The sequence below is a fragment of the Mesoplodon mirus genome (assembly GCF_964341445.2).
Source record: "Mesoplodon mirus genome assembly, chromosome: 4".
NCBI classification, from domain to species: domain Eukaryota; kingdom Metazoa; phylum Chordata; class Mammalia; order Artiodactyla; family Ziphiidae; genus Mesoplodon; species Mesoplodon mirus.
In genome coordinates this window covers 175,472,565-175,490,908 of record NC_138979.1, presented here as the reverse complement: position 1 = coordinate 175,490,908, position 18,344 = coordinate 175,472,565, and the positions used below count along the sequence as shown (strand labels likewise).

At 42.0% G+C, this 18,344-nt stretch overlaps 1 protein-coding gene across 5 annotated transcripts in view; it reads left to right on the top strand.

The window, feature by feature from the left end:
• The window catches only part of TTC7B (tetratricopeptide repeat domain 7B), a 239,873-nt gene that overhangs the window by 142,399 nt on the left and 79,130 nt on the right, over positions 1 to 18,344 (top strand). For all 5 annotated transcript variants that reach the window (XM_082617199.1, XM_082617197.1, XM_082617195.1 and 2 more), the window contains exons 13-15: positions 2,000 to 2,057; positions 7,815 to 7,887; positions 10,414 to 10,574. In XM_082617199.1, the coding sequence (XP_082473325.1) occupies positions 2,000 to 2,057; positions 7,815 to 7,887; positions 10,414 to 10,574 (292 nt within the window). The remainder of the gene's footprint in view (positions 1 to 1,999; positions 2,058 to 7,814; positions 7,888 to 10,413; positions 10,575 to 18,344) is intronic.

Sequence of the window (18,344 nt, the reverse complement as noted above, 5' to 3'; positions counted from 1 at the left end):
GTGCTGGTACTGCCCAGCTGGCAACTGTAGGGATCTGTCCTGAGGAGTGAGGTGAGCAGGGCCCTGAGAGAGAATTCACCCCACCCGGCCTTCACCTGACTCTGCCCCAGCACTTGGCCTGAGCTCTCCCCACGGGGAGGGATGTTGGGTCTTAGGCTAGGAATGTAGAAGCATTCAGGGCCCACCTCCTCCAGAAAGCATCCCTTGATTTATCAGTCCCTGTCCCTTCTCCATTTGCACTTTTTTATTTTTAAACAACTCTTTTTTTATTTATTTATGTTTTGGCCGCGCCGCGCAGCACGTGGGATCTTAGTTCCCCAGCCAGGGATCGAGCCCATGCCCCCTGCAGTGGGAGCACGGTGTCTTAACCACTGGACCGCCAGGGAAGTCCCCATTTGCACATTTTAATTCACAGATACGTACATGTGTAGTATGGCGGCTCACGGCACACGCAGTAACGTTACACGTTTGGGATGTATTTACTGTTTTGGTGGATGGGCTTCCGGCTAAAAAAAATCTTAATTATGTTTTCTATACTTAATGAGTTTTCAATTATACGTTTGCAGAAAGGGTAAATTGGTAAATTGTTTTTCTGAATCCTTTCTATTATTCCTTTTACATTTTGTCGTTAAATGTAACACAAATACCAAAAAAGAAATCTCAAAAATGATTGTCCAACTCAGTGAATTAGTATAAGGGAAAGTATTCTTATAAGCAGCACCCTGCTTAGGAGATAGAACCTTGCCAGCTACCTGGGAGCCCTTTACATACCCCTCCCAATCACAAGCCCCCTTAAGAGAAAACACTACCTTGACTTTTATGGTACTCATTTTCTTTTGCTTTCTTTGTAATTTTGCTGTAGTTTATTTTACATGTTACCCCAAATCTTTCTTTCCTCTGCCCTAAAATATCAAAGACCCTGGAGAAGTTTTGCATATCAACTGATTTTCAATCATGGATTTTTTTGCTAATTTTTCATATATACTGGCAATACCCAGCACATTTTTTAACTATAGTAGGCTTTCAGTGAAGGGTAAATTTAATACCATATATTTATCCATATAACTTCTTAGTTGAGACTCTACACCTAATTAGCCCTGTAATTTTGGGAGAGTCACGTGACCCTGCTGGGTCTCATCTGTATCCATGGTTCACTTGGGACAGCTCTCTGGGTGCCTCTAGCTCATTCACTGTTGTTCTAAGTTAGTCATGGCTTACAGCTACATCCAGCTCTGGGCAGCCTTCCACCATCCTCAGAGCGATGTCAGGACGGGATCTGCCATGTTGGATTTGTTAGATAAGGACCATCTCCAGGTGCAGCCATAAACAGGTTCCTCTAGGACTTTTCCTGTTGTCCCAGTAAAAAGTACCTTTTTAGTTTCTACAAGACTCTAAGGTGGCATTCCTCCCATGCTGTCTACAGGGGAAGTGTTGAGCTGATTTTCCAGTATCAGTGTTGGGTTTGCCCTGTCTGTCCCTGGTGTTCACATCAAGGTATTAAAGTTCCTAGCCATTGCCTCCGTGAATTAAACTGGCCTTCCATGGCATCAGGCTAGTGTCCTTGGTTTTTGGTGCCAGAAGGAACTCTGAAGGCCATCTAATCCACCCACTGGTGCTTGAATCTCTTCTATTCCATTCTGGCAGAGCCATTCTTCACCCGTGAATTACATGCCTGCCCTTGAGAATGTTTTCCTCTCTGGAGTTCCCAGCTGGTCTTCTGAAGACAGGCTGCTATTCCTGGGGGTACCAAGAGTGACCAGTCAACTCCCACTCTCGCCTTGGCATGGTTCCACAGTTATGCTCAACAAGTGCAAGGGCATCAGGCTGACACGGCCTTCGTTTCCCATCCTCCACAGTGCCTGGGACAGGACTGGGCACATAAGCTCCCATAATTTGTTGCTCTTAATCCAGTCAAATGTTTAGTTTTCGTGATGAGTTTTCTATTTGTCAGAAACTCCCTGATCTCCCATGCCACTGACTAATTGAACCCTTTTCTTAGCTTCTTTGCGAGGGATGCAGGAGGTCCTACAGAGAAAGGCGCTTCTTGCATTTCAGAGGTGAGTGGGAGTTCATCTTTTCACTCGGCTGTACATAATGACACCAAAGTATGATAAGTATAAAAAGAAGAGATATTTATAAAGATTATGTAAACAGTGTTTTACCCCTGGGAGTCTTTCCTCTCGAGTACCGAACAGACAGTATAAAACTTGCTGCATCACTTGTTGCCATGTAAATCTGCATCCTTGATCTGTTTATTCATTTGGGCACATTTTATTCATTCCTAATAAAGTGATTTCAGCTCTAAGAGAGGTACTTTTTTATGTCTAGGGAGAAGATTCTTTTTATTAAAGACATTTTTTTAGCATCTAGAAAAAGGACCATTCTTTGCAACCTTTTTTTTTTAACATGTCAATCTGCAGATTTTTTTTTTTTTTTTTTTTTTTTTTGTGGTACGTGGGCCTCTCACTGCTGTGGCCTCTCCCGTTGCGGAGCACAGGCTCCGGACGCGCAGGCCCAGCGGCCATGGCTCACGGGCCCAGCCGCTCCGCGGCATGTGGGATCCTCCAGACCGGGGCACGAACCCGTGTCCCCTGCATCGGCAGGCGGACTCTCAACCACTGAGCCACCAGGGAAGCTCAATCTGCAGATTTTTATATTACAAAATGAAAAGACCAGATTTCAGGGCAGTCTCTGAAATACTTACAAGACAGTCAGGCCGGCAGGTCCCAGGCCTCTCCATCCCCTCCATGCTTCATAATACGTTATGCTTATCTCCATCACTGTACCTTTCATGAAATTAGGAGAAGGCCTTATAACTAGAGAACGGTTGCGTGTCACAGTGGCCTTTCGCACCCCTTACTTGATCCTCACCCCACACCAATAAGGTAGATGGAACAAGTCGTGTGTTCACTGCAGGTGAGGGACCGAGATGCAGGGATGAAGAGCCGGAGTCCTGTAGCCATTGAAGTCAGGAAGGTCAAGGTCTCTGATGCTGACTGGCTTCTCTGGTACCTACTACACCACACTTCCCTCATTTTATTCTTATTGCAGGCATAATAAATCACTAACATGAATAACTGTCTGAAAGTATAGCCCCATGATGTCCAATCTAGAATTGGTATTGATCCTCTCACCTTAAATATATCTGAGTTACTTGATTTCTTGGAATTATATTAGAAACTTAGTTACTTAACCAAAAGTTGTATGAGGACCTCTCATACCTAATAACCGTTGTTAGATTTCTTTCCTTAGAACTAGGGTTGCCTGCAGATTTGTCACAGTGTACATGCTCCTTTTTTTCATGAAATCATTATCACGTGGTTTCAATTAGTCTGAAACACTTTCATCTCTTTTCTTTCCATGTCCTAGCAGACTTGCCCATAGCACCTTCACGTTGCCAGTCCCAGACTGGTTAATGACAGAAGGTACCAACTGACAGCTGCAAACAGACCTCCTATCTCTGTGCTAAGTTTTTGTTGATGTTCTTCAGCACGGAGTGTGGAAAGCATTTCCATTTCAAATGATTTGGAGTTTTAAATTTTCCAGTCCTAGTTTGTAAAACCCACACATGGATGCCTAAGAAAGTGGTCATTACATCTGTTTCACTGTTTCACTTTCCTTAAATCAGCTCATCTTACTGGCTCTCTAAAAACAGCCATGGTGGTGGTCTGCCTTGAGCCGCAGAATTCATAACTTCATGTTATATAACAGCTGTTCCATTGGCCTGAATTTCTTTTTGTTCCTCTTTTGCTTAGTTTCTAATTCAAAGGGATTTTTAAAATATTAGTTCATATGGGAATAAAGCAGAATAAAATTCTACTAACCTATGTGATTATATTGGGAAAGGCTAACCTAAATTTGTATTTATGTGTATTTAGGGATATTTTGCAAAGTAATAAAAATATTTGGTTTCAAGTACACATTAACTAGGACTATCCTAGTGTACTTTACAAAAGTCTATAAGGGAAAGATTTTAAGTAAATAAGAAGAATTTGTATTACTTCTTACATGTAAATGAGTATTTAAAAATCACTTGGATGAGAAATATTTTCTTACTATATATTTTAAATCTTCTCCCCACAATTCTGTTAATACTATTGCTTAGCAAATGTTGTTTAAAAAGAAAACGGTGTATCTCAAAAAGTGGTGAGGCTGCAGATATAGCGTGTGAAAATTAACTCAATTATGACTGGAGTCAGAATTCAAAAAGGTTTGCTCTCCCCTGGATTCAGAGAGGTGATTTTTGAAGACATCCCAGTTGCATGACTGCATCTTAATGTTGAGACCCTCAACTGTTCATACACTCATAAGCTCAGCCCAAGAGGCTGAACCAATTCATATGTCCTGTACAAAATTAGAGTGAAGAAAAACTGTTGTTTGCAAAGCTTTCTAAGATGCTGTATTGATCTCAGTGGTGGCTCCTGGGGGCTCTCACATCCTACAGAGAAAAGCCAGGCTGGAAACAGTCGAGCACATGTCTCAGTGACTTGCCCCCCAGCATGCAGGAATCCGGGCTGCTCCACAAGGAGGAGGTGGCGTGGTGTCACTGGTGTTTATCACTCAGTGTGGTAGAAGGGACACAATCTCACAATCTCACTTTTATTTTCCTCTCCCACTCCTAGCTTGAATTTAAGTTTGAATGTGGTATGTTTTGTGGGTATGGAGTGATCAGCCAGCCCGGTTTGTTAGGAACTGAGCAGTTTCCCAGAATATGGGACTTTCAGTGCAAAAACCAGGAAAATACAGGACAAACCAGGACAAGTGGGTCATCCTATGTGTGTAAGTAATGGGAGGTCCCTGAGTAATAGATTTAACCAGGTTTGCACTTTTCTTTCTTAACATAATGATACACTAATCCCATGTCTACTGTAATCAGGATTGAAGGGGACTTCAAGGAGAATTGGCTAAATAAGGCAGCAGGGTGATATGGTGGAGAGACCAGGCCTCGGAATTTCACTTCTGGTTTTACCTCTTTTGCTTGATGTTCTCAAACAAGATGCTTAATAGTAGATGCTTCATAAATTGTAGTTATTATTGTTACAAGGTACATGTCTTAATGGACCAGGGTCAAAATTGATCAGCTGTCTCTGTATTCTTGGTTCAGCTCCAGAGGATGTTGGAGCCAGAGTCTAGGAGAAGGATGGGGTGGACCTCAGGGCAGTCTCAGTTTTAGCCAGGTGATCTGGGAGGCCCATGCCATGCACTCCAGTAGCAGTCTGGCATACCCTTCTCGGGGCACTGCTCCTACTACAGTGTAATGATCATTTAGATCTCCCCCTCTGTAGTGTTGGGGGGAGCTCCTCAAGGAAAGGCACTTGTATTATTCATCTCCAAGCTCCCTAAAAATTAGCACAGGGCCTGGCATCACAGTAGTTACTGCATAATGTGGATGGATGGGTGAGTGGATGGATGGATGGATGGATGGATGGATGGATGGATGGATGGATGTTTGGATGGATGCATAGATGGATGGGTGGATGGATGGATGGATGGGCGGGTGGGTGTATGGGTGGGTGGGTGGGTGGGTGGATGGATGGATGGGTGTGTGGATGGATGGATAGATGGATGCCCTCAGTGGGCCGGTGTCTTGCAATTCTTTCCTTACCTATGGAATAAAAATGGAATTAAAGGGTATGGAGGTGCTTTGACAAGGGAAGCACTTTGTGAACATCCCTGTAGTGACATTTTTTAGGTCTCTGATTTTCTCTTAGCAGCCTCACCAGGTGCTCACAGCATGGGAATGGGATTCATAGTGCTGCTCTAAATTCATGTACAGAGTCCAGCAAGCTTGCAGTTTTCAAGATCACTAATGTCCTTCCTCTCACCTGCATTGCTTGATGATTTCCGTCAAGCACATTTCCTGTGGGCATACAAATGTGGTGTTGTCACAGGAAGCCTAGCTGCTGAAGTTGGCCTGCACAACTGGAGCACGTTTTCAGGAGTCTACCTGAGATGGACACCTTGCACGTCTTCTAGTTTTTTTGAGCATCTCCATGTTTCCTTTTTTCTTTCATAGGCTAAAGTGGCCAGTTTAACGTATTAGCCAAATTATTGAAATAAGGTTTTTTTAAAATGTGTATGCTTAAGTTGTGCCTCATTAGAAATTTGGCTGTTGGATATTCATTATTAGCCAAGTTGACGATTCTTCCGATGTTGTCCTAATGTACCCCAGTGATGCCAAGATTTCTAGCACTTCTGTTTGTTTCTTAGTGCTGTGGCTAACAGTTAATAATCATTTGAAGAGGCTAAGGTAGGGCCTTTGGCCAGAACTATTCTTATCCACACCCTGAGTTCACCAAACCATTGTCAGCTTTTCACTTGGTTGGTGTTGGGTAGAAACAACCGTGATTTGATTTAACTTCATTTGTAAAAAATCTAGACTGTGCTGAGAAAATTATAGCTCTGTGGAATTCTTTTTGAGGGTTGTAGAAAGCTGGTTTAATTGTGAAAGAAGATGAGATAAAATAGATAATGCTAAATTCAAAGTCTCTTCATAATCCATTTTGTATTCATTTTCCCTGAATAATTGGGAGAGACAGAAACCATGACATTCCAATCTCACTTTTTATGAACACCAAAGAAAAATATTCTTTGATGTACAAATTCATGGAAAAGCCAATGCCTGTCAAGTAATAAAAACTGGGGCATGCTGAGTAGGCCTCTGCTAGAAATAAGACATCTCAAAGGGCAACACAGGCAAATCCTCAGCCTCAGCCTCTTAGACTAAAGTGAGAAGAGTCCTAAGGCCGTGTCTGGAGGCAAACTTACTAGTGAAGATTCCCCAGGGATGGGAGTTTTGCTCTTAAGGTTAAAAAAAGGACAGAGGACACCCCCCACCCCTAGTTCCCCCCAGTTGCTTGTGGTAAGATACAATTGACTTCCACATAAAAGCAAGAATGACGTGTCTGCCATCAAGTAGGAGGCCAGCATAGCCTCTTCCCATTGGTGTCAAAAGCCAGTTGATAGACTAAGTCTGGTGTCTGGCCACAAAGTCTTACATGTCATGGTTGCATGTAATTAGTTAAACTGCATGGAACTTAGTAGAAGCTTCAAAAGACTGAATGAATATCCTCCACTTCTCTCTATAGTTCATCAAAAAACCAAAACCTCATTTTACAAGCAAAGCCGGGCCTTTGATTTTCATATGGTTTCTCTGAAATCCAGAAATTTGCATAAACTAATGTTAAGACCAAGCCAAAACTTAACCAAAGCAGCCGTCACCTTGCCAAGTATGCTCACAGCCTCACCGTGTCCCAGCGTGACATGTGGACCTCTCCTGCTCAGCCCAAGGGAGGTGTCTGCTGGGGAGGTCAGACCTCGGGGCCTGTGGCTTCTTCAACCCCAGGCTCCTTCTCAAAGTCAAGGCCCACTGGCTGCCATTTCAGATGTTAAACAAAACAGAAACATGCGCCTGTGTCATTCCCATGTACAGTGGCAAGAGGAAACATGCATGCCATTTGTTCGTGGACAGAGGAGAAGAGTTTAAATGAAACATTAAATAGTTAACTTAACTATGGAGCCTTGGTAAAATAATTGATAAGAACCTACTGTATAGCACAGGGAACTCTACTCGATACTCCGTAATGACCTATATGAGAAAAGAATCTAAAAAAGGGTAGACATATGTATAACTGATTCACTTTGCTGTACAGCAGAAACGAACACATTGTAAATCAACTATACTCCAATAAAAATTAATTTTAAAAAAAATATGGGGCTTTGGTATAAATAAAAATACAAATGGGAATACTTGTTTGACATGGAAAATAAAAATGGCCTCTCTCATGTACTAATAGCCGCAAATACTTTTTCAGGGCCCACAGCCTGTCACCTACAGATCACCAAGCCGCTTTCTACCTGGCTCTGCAGCTTGCCATCTCCAGACAGGTCAGTTCTCCAATGTTCTCACCCTTGGTGGCTGTTCTGTCTTGATACAGTTTGAGGAAGTAGCTGACCTGCTTTCCTTCACCTGAGGCTGCCCTGGAGCCAGGGACTCTCCTCAGAGCCTGCTGCCTCCTCGCAGCGAAGACCCTGGTGTTTCGGTCAATTGGAGCATCAGCTGTGAAGACCCAAGGCAGGCAGGCTCTGCTTTTGGAGATTAAATCCGCAAATCTGGAGGGCCCCACCTGGGGTCGGGTGGCAACAGGGGATGCAGCACAGGGTGTATACCCTGACCGAGGAGTCCTCAGAGAGCCTTTGTCCCTTGCTAACAGAGCCCAGTGGTGAGCTGCAGGGTGGGGATTTAGTCACTGGTGGGGCCTGGTCGTCATAAGGGTATCGGTGATTGACAGGAAGATGCCAGCGAGTATGGACAAAAGAGACCAGTTCCTTTCAAATATGTAGAAGATAGGAACAATTACACACAGTGGCCTCTCGAAATAGGAGACTCGACCGTATTCTCCTTGCTGGAGGGGCAAGCTTTGTTGGTCTTCATCTTCCCAGCGGTAGCTTCCAGAAGCGCCTTTGCCATTCTCATACCCTCCCGTTCCCTCCCAGCTGTTCTGGAGACTCTGGCCCCATGTCTGCCTGCCCACCACGTGCAAGACACTGGTGGTAACCCCAGCACATTCCTAAGTGCTGACTGGAGGGTGAATCGAAGGTCAGTTCCCCAGACATGCCATCCCCCTGGCAGGCCTGGGCTGTCCGCATGTATCTGACTTTCCGGAGGCCAGGGAATGGTGCCAAGAAGTGGCTCCCCTTGGCGACCTGGGGACCAAGGAAACCAAGAGAGCTCGTCTGTAAAGGTCCCCTCACCTGGCACGGTGTGGCTCACAGCTGGCCTGATCACGAGCTGCTGCGGAGACAGCTGTGGGCTGGTGACTGACCGTCCGGCCTCTCTCCTCCTCCAGGAGCTCCGCGCGCCTCCTCCTTGAAGCCCCCTTCCCGTAGCAGCCTGCTCGTCTCCTTCCTCTTGCCCAGCTCTCTTGTTCAGTATCTTTCTCACTAGACCTTAGGTTCCCCGAGGGCAGGAACCCACATCTGTCATCACTGCTTTGCCCTGGCAGCAGGGACACTGCCTGACACGTGGTAGGCCCTCACTAATACTCATTGAATGAAGGAACCAGCTTCGAATTCCTTCCAGTCAGCCTAGCCCTTAAGGACCTCACTTTGCACCCTGTATCAGTTTTTTCTTGATTACGCTAGCCATCCCTAAAAACGGATATCATGAGTGTGCCTGCCTTTTGACCCTCCCAGAATACCAGTGCTGTTCACACAGCAGCCTGTCCCCCTGGGGAAGGGAGCAGTAGATGGAGCCCTCTGGGTGCAGCAGCAGCCTTCGTGAAGTGACGTGTAGGGCCGGATGATCTCTTCCCGCTGTGATAGCTGTGATTCTATGGCTCAAAACAGAAAGCCTCTGTAACCAGCATTTTTAACTTACATCCATCAAAAATGGTATTTCGGAGAGGAAAACGAATAGATTTGGTAACGACAGAAGTCACGGTTTCCTACTAAGGAGTGAGGTTACTGAGGGTTTGGAAAGAAGCAGGAGAGCTGAGAAGAGGTCTGGCCAGGGCCCGGAGTTGGAGGGGAGACAGAAAGGAGTCCCTGGGGCGACCGTGTAAGAATGCTTCAGTCTTGAGCCTGTTTCGAAATCCAGCTTCAGGTTCTAATTCTCCCTAGGTACTGTTAAACCTGCACAGAATCTCGGGTGTTCAGATACCCATTATGTATGCATTTTACCCACCCTTGTGCTTGGATGGTTTTGAAGAAAGTCTTGAAGAGCTGTTGGATTCTGAAGGTTAAGGTTGTATCTGGTCCTACTTAAATTTGGATACACCTGCTCTGTATGTGTCATTGCAGTTTGTTTCTTGGGTGGGGTTCCTTTGGATTGTAGTTTGGAAAGGTGTGGGGTTGGTTAGTTTGTTTGCATAGTTCCTTGATGTCTAGGAGATGCAGGACAAAGGGACTTGAAAAGACTCACAGGTGTCTGATCCTTTGGAAAGCTCTGTTTAAGGTTCTGAAACTTATCAAGCAGTTTAATTTCAGTACTACTTAAAAAATCAGCACAGTTCAGCTAAGTCAGTTTCATTCCAATAAAAACTGCTGGCAGTTTGTTATGTGTCTCCATTTAGAGTGAAATTATCTAGGGCATAATCGAAAGTAAATCAGTTTTGTGGAAAAAGAGAAATTATTTAGGGAGAAGTAAACGATTTGGTATTGGCAGTTATACTGAGAAACAGTCTCTTGTATCACTTCATTAGTCATACTGTTGCTTGAAGGGGGCCTCTGTTTTCGTGTTTGTGGTTAATATCCTGGGGCTGCCATGAAGATGGCTTAAAGTCTGAGTGTGGCACGTGGTGAAACAACTCCTGATATTTACAGAGAATCAGATACTGAAATGGTGGCTGTGTGTGTGTGTGTGTGTGTGTGTGTGTGTGTTTAAAAATTCTTTCTGGTTTTGTTTTAAACCAGATACCAGAGGCTCTGGGGTATGTCCGCCAAGCTCTTCAACTTCAAGGCGATGATGCCAACTCCCTGCACCTCCTTGCCCTCCTGTTGTCAGCACAAAAGCATTACCATGATGCTCTGAATATCATTGACATGGCCCTGAGTGAATATCCAGAAAATTTTATGTAAGTGATACTGGACTTGTTTTTCCTTATACAGAAGGTATTGAATTTACTTCTTCTCCCAAACTATCAAAGCCCTTCATGCACATCCTGGTGGTAAATAGTACAGAATCCCCTCTACTCTTGTTTTTTCATGATATTTAGAAACAAACATAGTCTTCAGGTCAACCTGAGTTGAAATACTTTATCCATTCTTTCCCAGTGTGTACCTTTGAGACATACAAGATGATTTTAAATGCATTGTGGATGAACATTTTTATTTTAATAGTTATGCCTTTTTAAATGTACATTAGAGAAAATACAGCTGCCTACCAAAGTGTGATTTCATAGAAATTAGTGCTCAGAGGGAGACTAAGAATTTTTAAATGAGTTGTTTTAAAGTGAATTTAAAGGGAAATATTAATATACATGGATATGGCAAAAGCTATGTTGAACAAACTCCAATGACTGAAATTTGGGAAACATTGCTTTATAGCTTGTTTGTCCCACATTACATAAAGGACTCCCATTACTTCCAGGTGATTACTCTAGTTTAGGCAACTTTGATCTGGATACCTGACCTCTTTGTGGATTAGGGCTTATTCTCTAGGAAATGGAATTCCTTAAATCAATCAGCAGTATTTGTTCGTAACCTAAGAACTGTCATTACAAACTGCCCTGTGCTGGAACTGTCTGCTTTATTCACCTCTTCCCTCTGAATCCCTGAATCCAGGCCTGTTGATTAGGCTTTGTTGAGAAGGACAATGTCTTTTGGGCTACTCATTTATCCTCAGTGGAGTAGCTTAGTAACCAGTACACAGTGGCCAGAAACAGTAAACAGTCCTGCAGGCTGGCAGGTTCTCATTGTCTAAGTGGCAGGGTCAGCAGTGGGCGGGGGCGGCCTGGGGCAGGGGGAGAAGGGAAGGCAGGCTCTCTCCACTTCCAGAAATAATGCAAAGTTTAAGTGGATCCGCCTTGGCTTTATTTCTCCGCCTCATCACCTCACTGTGGTTTTAATCAGTGCGTTTCAGCAAACTCCCCTCGGAAAATTGGTTCACACATTTCCATTACAAACATTTCTTTGTCTTCAAGTGAAAAGGGCACTTCTCTTCTCCCCATCGAGAAAATTCTCATTATAATCCAGGAAACCTCTGACTAGAGATTTCTCTTGTAGGTTCAGCTATTTGTGCAGAGTGAATTAAAGAGCTTTGCCGCTTGCTCACGGAGTACATCTCAAAATGCACACGGAGTACATTTCTGGATTTTGTCCAAAGCTGGTTAGCCCGTGGAACCGTCAAGTGGCTAAAGCACTTTCAAAACTACTCGGCCCTTTACCCCTCAGTAGCGTAGAGCCTGATGCAACTGAATTCAGTGTCTCTCATCAATACTCTTATAAAGTGGCTGCCCCTGCCTCCCAAGCCCAGCACCTTCATTGGATGTTTGTTAGATGTTAGATGTTAGACTCCAGCCTGTGGCTCTTGCCAGCCTGGGGTGTCATCTGAGAGGAGAGGAGGCTTATTAAACTAACAGCCACACTGCACAGTAAGCAGTAAACAGTGGTGGCTAATATGGTAATGCCTCCAAGTGACCGCAGCTGACAGCCTTTTCAAGTAGTAGAAGTAAGGAACAGCAGTAGAGGTATTTGGGGAATGCGAGCCTGTTATTTTCATGTTAAGCTGTAAGCTCAAAAAAGCAAAGCATATGGCAGCAAGGCTGAGAGCCTCTGATGACTTGCTTGCTTTTTAAATATTTGTATTTCTTCCTTTGTGATGGGAAACTTCTTCCTCCCAAGAATACTTTGTTAAAAGTTGGGGCCAGATATAGTCAGTGGATCCCATGGTTTCCTCCCAACCTGGCTAAAACATTGCAACACCAACCTAAACAGGATTACGTGGGCACCTGTCCCAACTGCCATGTAGCATCATCCGTATGTTTGTGACAAGCTTGTCTCCAGCAGAGCTGCAGACTCTCGGAAGCCTGGGATGTCCTCGTCCTCGTGTCCCTCGTGTCCCAGCAGCCATAACCGACCACAGACTGAGTATGTAGTGGATGTTCCCTCGGCCTCTTCCCTCTGCTAGGGTCAGGCCTGTCCGACTGTTGAACCAAGAAGTGATCTCACTAGCCTCTTAGCCTGATGCAGAGAATTACGGAGCTTTTTGGTCTCCGTTAAACTTATTCAAGATACTTAACCACCATCTTTTATCACTTCATGGTGACAGTAAGGACGGGTAACCCTGGAGAGACCAGGGGCTCCCCCAGGGGCAGTGAGCTGTTCTGGTCAGTGCATTGAAGGCATTCATACATGGTGATCACTCAGTAATTGAGAGGCCTTCATATTAATATTATTACTACTGATACAGTGTCTTCAAATGTAATATTTTAGAATCCTTTAAAATGATTAAATATTGAGTAGAAGCAAAAGACTATTTATTAACTCTATTTAAAATAATAATACAACTAACCTATGTATACCCACTTCTTAACTTAAAAAAAAGAACGTTAATGTTGCCTGTGAATTTCCTGTGCACTCCTGCTGTCCTATTCCCTGACCTCTCCCCGCACAGGTTAACCACCATCCTGAATTCTAAAAAAATGTGTAATGATCTCCTTACACCACTCGCTTTCATTGCTTAACACTGTGTTCCTGAGGGTCGTCCTTCTTGCATACAACAGCAATTTATTCATTTATACTGACGAATAGTACTTTATTGTATAAATATACCGAGGTTTCTTTTTCTAGTTTTCCGTAAGCGGATATGTGGGTTGTTTTCAGTTTTCAGCTGTTACACGAACGATGCTGCTCTAAATATCCTTGCACAGTTCTCCTGGTGCCCATGTGCAAGCATTTCATCAGGTAGACGCCTAGGAGCGGAATTGTTGAGTCATAGGATGCGTGTATCTTCAGTTTTACCAAATAATTCCAAACTGTTTTCCATAGCGGTTGTGTCCGTTTACATCTCCAGCAGCAGTGCCCACGGGCCCACACAACTCCAGACACCAACACTTGGTGCCCTCAGACTTGTTGGTTGCTGGTTAATGGTATCACACTGTGAGTTTAAGTTGCATGCCCTCATTATTAATGAGGTTGAACACCTTTTTCATGTGTTTATTGGTCATGTAGCTTTTCTCTTTTATGAAGCCATATAGAAGTCTTTCTTCTTTTCTAATCTGGTTGTCCATTTCATACTAATTTGTAAGATTTCTTTATGTTATGATTAAAAATGCTTTTGCTGGTTATATGTGTTGTCAAAATCTTCTCCCAATCTGTGTCTTGTCTTTCCTTTCTCTTAATGATATCTTTTGATGAACAGAAGTTCTTAATTTTAAAGTTTAGTTGAATATATCAGTCATATCCATGGATAGTACTTCTCTGTCTAGTTTAAGAGACCTTTCCTAAGTTATCTTCTCAAGCTCTCTCACGTTATCTTTCATCCTTGAAGCTAGGAGTCCGTCTGGAATTGACTGTTTTATATATGTGAGGTGTAAGGGATCCAGGGTAATTTTTTCCCATGTGGATACCCAATTGTCCAGCAACATGTATTGAAAAGATTCCTTTTGCAGTTTCTCCCCAGGGTCACTTTTGTCTTAAACCAAATGTCCATCTGTGTGAGGAGCTATTTGTGAGCTTTCCACTTGGTTCCATTGGTTCAGGGTGCCCATCTCTGTGTGATTGCCTCTCTATCGTCATTCTTACAACTTTATTATACATGAGGTCAGTCCACCTCTGTAACTTGCTCCTCAGGGATATCCTGGCTGCCCTCAGGCCTTTGAGCCTCCATATAAATTTTCAAATTGGTTTTTCACATTCCACCGAAAAAATCTGTTGAGATTTTGATTGGAATTACATTTAATCTAATAGCCTAGTTTGGGGAAAATTAGATATCTCTAATTATTTAGGTCTTTAGAAAATACTTTTTAAATGAAGCTTTATAATTTTCTTTATAAAGATTTTGCTGATGTTTACTAGGTTTATTCCTAGTTACCTGAAAAAAATTCCATGCTTTTCTATTTAAACCTCTATTTAAGAGTTTAGGGAAATTTCCTTCTTCCAAGAAGGCTTGCTAAGAGTTTTTTTTTTCATCATGAATTGATATTGAATTTTATCAAATGTTTTTTCAGTATTTATTGAGATGATTATATGATTTTACTCCTTTAATCTGTGAATGTCATATTAATTGATATTTTAAAATGTTAAATTAACCTTGCATTCTTGGAATAAGCCCAACGTGATCATGATCTATTAGTTTTGGGGGGTTTTTGTTTTGTTTTGTTTTTTGTTTTTTGCGGTACGCGGGCCTCCCACTGTTGTGGCCTCTCCCATTGCGGAGCACAGGCTCTGGATGCGCAGGCTCAGCGGCCATGGCTCACGGGCCCAGCCGCTCCGCGGCATGTGGGATCTTCCTGGACCGGGGCACGAACCTGAGTCCCCTGCGTCGGCAGGCAGACTCTCAACTGCTGCACCACCAGGGAAGCCCTATGGGTTTTTTTAAACTTATCTTTTGTCAATGGGCTTTTAACTTCATTGAATTGTGTTCAGAGACTATAATCAATATAAGTTTGAAATTTGTTGAGACTTATTTTATGGCCCAGCATGTGGTCACTACTTATAAATATTTCATGTGTGCTTAAAAAGAATGTTTCCTGCATTTGGGGGTAAATTTGTTTTATATTTTGTACGTTGAGCTCTCAACTGTGCATTTCAGATCTTTTTTTTCTTATTGATTTTTTTTTCTACTGAATCTATCAGTTTTTGAGCAGAGGTATATTGAAACTACCTCTGATGGGTAGACTGTCCTGTTTTACCACATAGTTAAAGCAGTTTTTGCTTTTATATATTTTAAAAGCTGTGCTATCAGGTGCATTTAAATTTAGAATCGCTACGTCTTCCTAGTAAATTCAACCTTTTATCAATATGTAAGTAGTTGCATAATTCATTTTGCCTGAAAGTCTGTTTTGTATGATGGACACATACCTGCACATACAAATAGCCATGTATATGTGTACATATACATGTATACCCACATACTGTGTGTGTGTGTGCTTGGAATATCTTTTTCCATTCTTTGAACTTTTTATAGTCTTATATTTTACATGCACTCTTGTATTCATTAGATAGAGCTTTTTTTTTTTTTTTAACTCAGGCTGGCACTCTATCTGGAACATTTAGTTCACTTCCATTTATTGTAAATAGTGACATATTTGTATTAGTGTCTCCCACTTCATTTGTGTTTTCTATTTGTCCTGCTCTTTTTTCATATCTTATCCTCTCCTTTCCTACCTTCTTTTAAATAATTATGTTTTTATTACATATTTTTCCTTTACTAATTTGAGAAAGAAACATTCTATTTTGGTTGTTGTTGTTTACTGATGACCCTAGAAATTTTAGTGAGGGTCTGTTGTTGGCAAACTTTCTCAACCTGTGTCTAAAATTGTATTTGGCCTTTCTCTCAAAAGAGATTTTCAAACTAGATCTATGATTCTAAGCTCACATTTCCTCACAGCACAGTGATCTTGCTCCTTTTGTCGTTGTTGAAAAGTCAACCGTTGGTTTAATTTTAGTTCATTTTAATGTCATCTGTCTTTTCTCTCTGGCTGCTTTCATTGCCATTCTTGCTGATGCTTGGCATTTTCACTGTGATACAGCTAAGAGTAGATCCTGCTCTGGACTTTTTAAAACTGTGGATTTGTCTTGTTTGTATTGTTTATCATTTCTAGAAAATTCTCAGCCATTATTTCTTCCAGTATGTCTTCTCCTATAGCTGGCATATCATTGGATCTTGCTTTTTTTGTTTAGTCTGATAAGTTCTACCTTTTGTGTCAAGTGTTTGGTCCATTCACATTTAATATAATTAATGATGGTTGAATGTATGTCTGCCATTTCTGTATGTGTCTTGTCTTTTTTGTTCCTCTAATACTGCCTTTTTCTTCTGTTGAAAACTTGTTTATTTAAACCCTTTAACTATTAAATGCCTAAACAAAAGGATGAAAGATTAGTATTTGCTGATTATGTATTAAATGTCTCTAACACACTGTAAGTTTTTTCCAAAATAAAATTTAACAAAGTACACATTTTTATATTGAACAGTGTTCACAGATTCTGATAGATTCGCTATCTCTTGTACTTGGTATAAGAGCCTCGATCGTTCTTCTTTTAAAATAGAGCTTTGCAAAAATTTCCTAATTGATTAATGTATTTTACTTAATAATTTTCCTCATTGGTCCAAGAATGTAGAAGTAGATGCCAGGTAACGTTGGGAGCAATTGTTTCTCCTAAAGACAGTGTGACCAGGGGCTTGGTCAGGCCCTCACAGACTTGGTGTTTCTGCCATGGGATTATTCATTTTTAGATAAAATATCGCAATGAGAACTGACAGTTTTTGTCAGTTTTGTCTTTGGAAAATATACCAGATAGTATCATACCAATGGTGGCACATTTGAGAACTTTAGTGTAACTGAGATATTTTATTCTAATTCAGCAAGGCTTCCAATGGCTGCTAAGGGCAGCCACACCAGGGTGTAGTTTCTTGCCCTTAGACAAATTGTGGTTGTACAACTTTCCTAATTACAGATTTTTAGTTGATTTGAACTTTACTCTTTCCTACTTAAGCAGAACACATACAGGCACTTATTCTCCGGCTCTCAGAGAGGTCATCAAATCAACAACACACTTAAGAAACCATCAAATGTTACCACAAAGCACAAAAAGTAAATTTTGAATCCTCCCAAAGATAAAAATACAAGTGGGATCATTATGGTGTTTTCTGATCCATGACTTTGATATATCAGATATTGAAACAAATCCTCAAGTCACCAGATTGGAAAACAATCTCTTCTTCTGTATGTGGTCTTCTATTCTCGTACCCGTGGAAACAGATTTTTTCAGACAATCGTGCTGCTTTTCACATCAACAGGAACTAACTGTATGGAAAGAAATGAACATATATAACGTTCATTCATTCATCCATTTGTTCACTCATTTAGCAATAATAACCACTAGCATTTATGCACTGCTTTGTGACAGGCAACTCCTATCAGCACTTCACATATTTTAAACTAATTTAATCATCATGAGACCATCAAAGGTTGGTAGTATTATCATCCCCATTTTACAGATAAGGAAACTAAGGCATAAGGAGGTTTAGTGATTTGTCTAGTTGTGTACCTAGTAAGTGGCAGAGTCATGCTTTGAACCCAGGCAGCCTGGCCTTGGCCTCTGTGCTCTGTGCCTTCGAAGCATTGTGTTCTTCCCACATTCCAGTTGCCATGTGAGGTGTTGGGCATGCCGCCATGGACAAGAGAAAGGCAATTTATGCTCTCTTCAAGCTAACAATCCAGATGAACAGGATTTTTATCCTATATCCTCTGTTAATCTCTTCAATAAACCAGAAAACTTGATGAGGATCATTCTTTTCTTGAGCAGAGTATATATACCTGGTTTAAAAAAAACATTACTTGGCAAGTAAGATTGTACCTTTTTCTCAGTCTGTCTCACTTAACACACATAGTCTCAGAGAAACTCAGTTTAAGTTGAAATATCATATTGAGTAATGTTTTGATGTAGTGATTACTGAGAGGCCAGGTGTTATGGGCTATTTTTACGTCTGAGCTGAGTGATGGAGTAATGAACATGCCTATTAAATTTGCATTTGATAGAAAGTTGGACCACAAGGAGAGAGGCTGTTTATCTTATTAAACTAGAGAAATGATTCACTGGAAACCTGAAGGATGTCTGGGAGGGATGAGTGCAAGGTAACCAACCCAGGGATGCCTATTCCTCAGATACAAGCTGGGGAG